The sequence below is a fragment of the Erpetoichthys calabaricus genome, chromosome 6, assembly GCF_900747795.2.
Source record: "Erpetoichthys calabaricus chromosome 6, fErpCal1.3, whole genome shotgun sequence".
NCBI lineage: Eukaryota > Metazoa > Chordata > Cladistia > Polypteriformes > Polypteridae > Erpetoichthys > Erpetoichthys calabaricus.
Genome location: NC_041399.2, coordinates 34210781 through 34215660, shown reverse-complemented (window position 1 = coordinate 34215660; position 4880 = coordinate 34210781). Strand labels below are relative to the sequence as shown.

General features: G+C 35.4%; 1 protein-coding gene across 1 annotated transcript in view; it reads left to right on the top strand.

Annotated features, from left to right (window-relative positions):
• Window positions 1-559: 559 nt before the first annotated feature.
• Window positions 560-4880, top strand: part of LOC114653868 (coiled-coil domain-containing protein 178) — a 92989-nt gene continuing 88668 nt past the window's right edge. The window contains exon 1 of the mRNA XM_051929353.1: window positions 560-644. Coding sequence (XP_051785313.1) covers window positions 587-644 — 58 coding nt within the window. The 5' untranslated portion in view covers window positions 560-586. The remainder of the gene's footprint in view (window positions 645-4880) is intronic.

The following is a 4880-nucleotide window of genomic DNA, read 5'->3' as shown; positions in this document are numbered from 1 at the left end:
CTGTAATGCCAGGTGATTATTATAATCACTGTAATAAGTATAGAGAAGTATTGTATTTGGATGGGGTGAGACAAAACATGGGGTGGGGGTGGTTAGAAGACCTCCAGCCATCATTCTCCCAATGCCTTATATCAGTAGATGTGAACTTGAAACTACCAGAGCAGTCATCTGCACTCAGAAAAATAGAGAAGACAGCAGAAAAAAAGACTACATTTTGGTACAAAGCCAGGCCTGAGTCACAATTTAGTATGCAAAGCACCCAGATTTTAAAATGTACCACAAACCCAAGTCTTCCTATTCTGCCCTTTAACACTGGGTTTTGCCCTGTATGCTAACAGATATGCAAATTAGATGTACCACCAACAGAACTGGTCTAATGACTTTAACCGTTCACAGCTGAAATTTTAAACAGTTCCCTCACATAAATTAATGCTTTATTCATAGAGCCCTCAGATACATAGTGGAAAATCCTGCAATTACATAATTAGTTTCAGTATTTATTTAAAAATAATGTCAGTGAAAAATGTCAAGTTACAGTAGTTTTTTTTTTAATTCCCCATTAGGCTAATGAACTGCTCTTCCAAAAATGCCTGATGTGAAGCTACTTAAATATTCTTCAGAAAAGGAGAAGGCACACACGCACGGTAAGTCTTTCTCATCTGAGACCATAATCATGTTTTAAAGTAGGGAAAATGTATTGCATTAGTAGGCTTTTCTGTTTCATTGTTAATTGCTAACAAGTAAAAAATAAAGGAAGAAGAACTGGTTCTCTTGACAAAAGTGATAGTGCTGGAACTTTTTCTTCTTCATATTTATTGTATAGCTAATAAGCTATTTAAACTTTTTTTGTGAGGAATTATTCTGTCCTTCAGTTTTATACTGAATTGTAAACTCAATGTTGATTGGCACATGCAAGTAAGAATTCTCCTGTACTCTGTACTCATGACAATAATAGCTCCTGAACCTATACTGTAGATCTTTGAGTCTTGTTTAAGACTAATTTGTGTTCTTCTAATTATATGCAGCATATGCATATTGAACATATTGGAAAATATATGTATTACAGTATTATTATTTGTATAAATTATATGAATTCATAAAAAGGGATCCAATTTCTTCAATTTCTAACCCAGTAGTCCAGTTCAGGGCTGCAAACATTCTGTTTCTATCTCAAACGTAGAAAAAAATAACATTGTGTATTGGTCAGTCACAGGGTACACTCACATTGTATGGGGACACTTTACAGCCACCAATTACCACTCGTCTTAAGGATGTGGGGGGAAAAACTGGATTATCTAGAGGAAAACACGTGTGTGTAAAAGTTTCCAGGCCAGGACTCAAACCCAGGACTTGTAAATACAGCAGTGGTGCTGGCCCATGGCAGAAAAAAATATTTGGTGTACTCTAAACTTTAAAACTGAAGTTAAAGCATAATTAATAGAAGCTTACAGCAGTTCCAGCGGATACAAGTCTGGTAATTTGGTTTATGCTTGAACTGAGAAAGAGGCCTTGATGTTTTCGGTGGAGTTCAGTGACCGAGTCTAATGTGTTGTGGGGATATAAATCTTTCATCTGGGTTGAATACATTTGGTGTAAAGTAGGCCAGGAGATGCTGGTGAAGTTTGCTTAAAGTTTATTTGGATTTAACAAGCTGGTGACAACAGAACTGGAAAGAGTATGAATAAAGCATTATACAAACCCAGCACAATTATTGTACCCTTCTTTAGTTGGGTAAGGAAAATATCGACATTGCTATGAACTGTACATGTAATTAATCTTTATATTTATATATCTGGAATCACTTTTTTGTACATTTATTCTTCATTTTATACTGTGTTAACTATGTATACCATTCTGTTCTTAACTGTCATGGTACTGTATAGGTCTTGTTTTTTGTATCTTTTGTATTTTGTCATTGTGTTGTCCTTTAAATCATTCTGTTTTATTCTGAATTTGTTAATTTGCTAATTTATTGTTTCATTGTTTTTGACCGTTGCGGGGCCAGGCCCCCAATTAAACAGCAGGTTTCAAGTCCCGCAATAAGTCTTTATTGCACATGGGGGGGCTTTTAAAAGGTTTCTCAGCCACTCCATGAGCGTAATGACAGCTGATTCTGTCAGTGTTCTCTGTTTTATAGTCCGTTGTTGCATTTGAAGGGCTTCTGTCAATGTTTCACTTTGGCTTTTGTTTTTTACCTTGCTTTTTGAATGTGATTTTAAATATTTAGCAATTTTGTATGTGGCATTTTTATGTTTTAGTATTTGTAATTTTTCTTTTGTTTAAAATTTAAACACTTTTAATAGTTACAATTTTCTGTTACCGGATTTCTCTTCCCAACTCTGGCCACAATTTTAACAATCGTGTTAATTCACCTCCATTTTTAAATCATTGTTTGCTGTGTGTGCCACCATGTTGTATCCAAGTTTGCATGGCCATGACCATGTTGCTTATGGTTGCTGTGCCCTTTACAAGTCAAATCATTTTGATGCACCTTGTTAATATGTTCCACCTGTATAAGTGGTGGCACCCAGCAGTAGGCATCCCAGTGGGTTAAGGATAAAAGAAAAAACATCAATTACTTTCTTCTGACTGTTCTCATAAAAGACAGTAATTTATTTTTAGAGGTACCAGAAGTCGAAACACAGCAGAGTCATGCTTAGTTCAATAACCAAAAATCTGTCCTATCCTTTGTCAAATGGAAAACCAAAACCCCAAAGTAATATTCAAAAAACAATTGCAATCTTCATTTAAGAGAGAGTTGCTTATAAAACATTCTCCAGAAGAACAATTGTGTTTTCAATCCAGACTTGGATAACCCAGCAATCATCAGGACTGGCCTTCATGCAGTCACGTCTGTCAAGGTGGCACCAGAATGCAATCAAGTTGTTAAGGTGACGGAATACAACCAAAGTAAGGGCACTGACCAGAAGAGGAGCCATTAAAGTGGGCAAGAGATTGTAAGCGGAAGACTGAGAAAGAGAGCATCAAAAGCACATTTTACCCTAGAACTGTAATTGAAATTAAAAGCAATAAGCCATGAAGTCAAAAATGAAATAAACAAAGCAAAAACACAAGGTTTTTATTCAGAATCCATCAAATTCACATACGTATTTTGGTCTTTATACTATCGTAGATCTAACATGGTACACGTAACATCCAAGAATGCTTTTGGTGGCCACCACTGACGCAAAACAGTTACTGCAAGACAATATGTCAAAAATAAGCTAAACTAACAATGAATTATTTGAAATGAATTAGTAAACTATCATAAAGAAAAAATCATGACAGCGTCAGTAACGTTATGCATTGTGTTTCCCAAGTCCATAAGATATTGGCGCGCACAATGGAAACAGGAAACAGGACGGAATTGGGAAAGACATGAAAAATATTAAAAAAGGTCCAAAAAAGCATTTAAAGAACAGAAATTAATTCTACATATTTCGCAAGTATAATATGAAAGTAAATGCTATGACTACAAAATATAGCCAGTTTTTGAGAGTGATCAGGGGAGGGGCATACAAACTCAGGCAAAGGGTTAAAACTAGAAAGGTCAGAGAAAGCTGTGCAACAAGCCAAAACTGAAGGTTAACTCAGAGTCAAAAAGCGATGGCAAAAGTCGGTGCACAAGAAATTTAACGTTCACATAGAATTTCTTGTAGCATGATTCAAAAGAGGTTTTATTCACAGCTCAGATAGAGAAGTGTCCTTTTATGTTGTCAAATTGAAGTCAGTGTCATGACCTTCAAGGACACACCTATGACAACTACATATGCCTTAATGAGAGTTGACGGTGATAGTGAATATGCACAATCCTAAATAATGGTCTAAAGGACCCCAAAATAATAAGCAATTCTAAATAAAAATCAAAAATTTTGGAAAAATTACCAGAAGTAAGAATATTCCTAACAGTAAAAGAACCAAATAAAATTCAGTATAAACTCAGAAAGATAAATAAAGATTTTGTACTATTATATTACTACTGTGTGAAATTTTGCTACATCTTACTTGTTTGTGATTTTGGCTTGGTGATTTGGTTTTGGTGCAGGGCTTTAATAATTCTGTTAGTTCTGACTCCAGTAAGAAATCAGACAATTATGCTACACTTTCTTCAGCCTCCTGGCACTTTCCATCTCTTGGTTCTTTATTACACTCTTAGAAATTCCTATGAATACCATCAACCAACACAAAGTTCATAATGGTATCTAAGCTGGGCAGATAACAAAGGAATTGATTATGCATTGTTCTATAAATAAGCACAAGATGGTGCTGTTTGTCCTCTCTGCTTCTCCGTTTAACACATTGTTGGTCCCATGAGGTTAGCACTAATACTTATTAATACAAATACATAAATAGCATACAGCTGCAAGATCAGGAGACCTCTTCCCTGTAAAACATGCAATTTCCCAGGAATTTACACCTGCAAGAAGGCAACATGAAGAAGCACAGCTGTGGTAATTATCAGTATAGTCTAAAGAAGAATACAACAATGATATTTAGCATAATAATAAGAATATTGCATTTCAATAAACCCCTTTAGATGACTTTAGCATTGTACAGAGGATACTGGATATCAAAAGTTGTACACCACCTTATTGAAATTTCTTATTTGGTGCACAAGCTAAAATCAAGGCAGACCTCAAGCTATAAAGCATAATAGTGTCTTGAATTTCTTACCCAAACTAACCATACCACAAAGTGTATTTTACAGAAAAGATCCGACACTAGGATACCAGCTGTTTAGTACCGCCATCTTAAATAGGAATGCTGTAAAGATGTAATGAGGTCCAGAACCATGCAATTAGCAAAAGGTTTATTTTTGTTATATTTTTGTATTTACTCCAAGAAAGGGGCAGCATGGTGGTGCAGTGGTAGTGATGCTG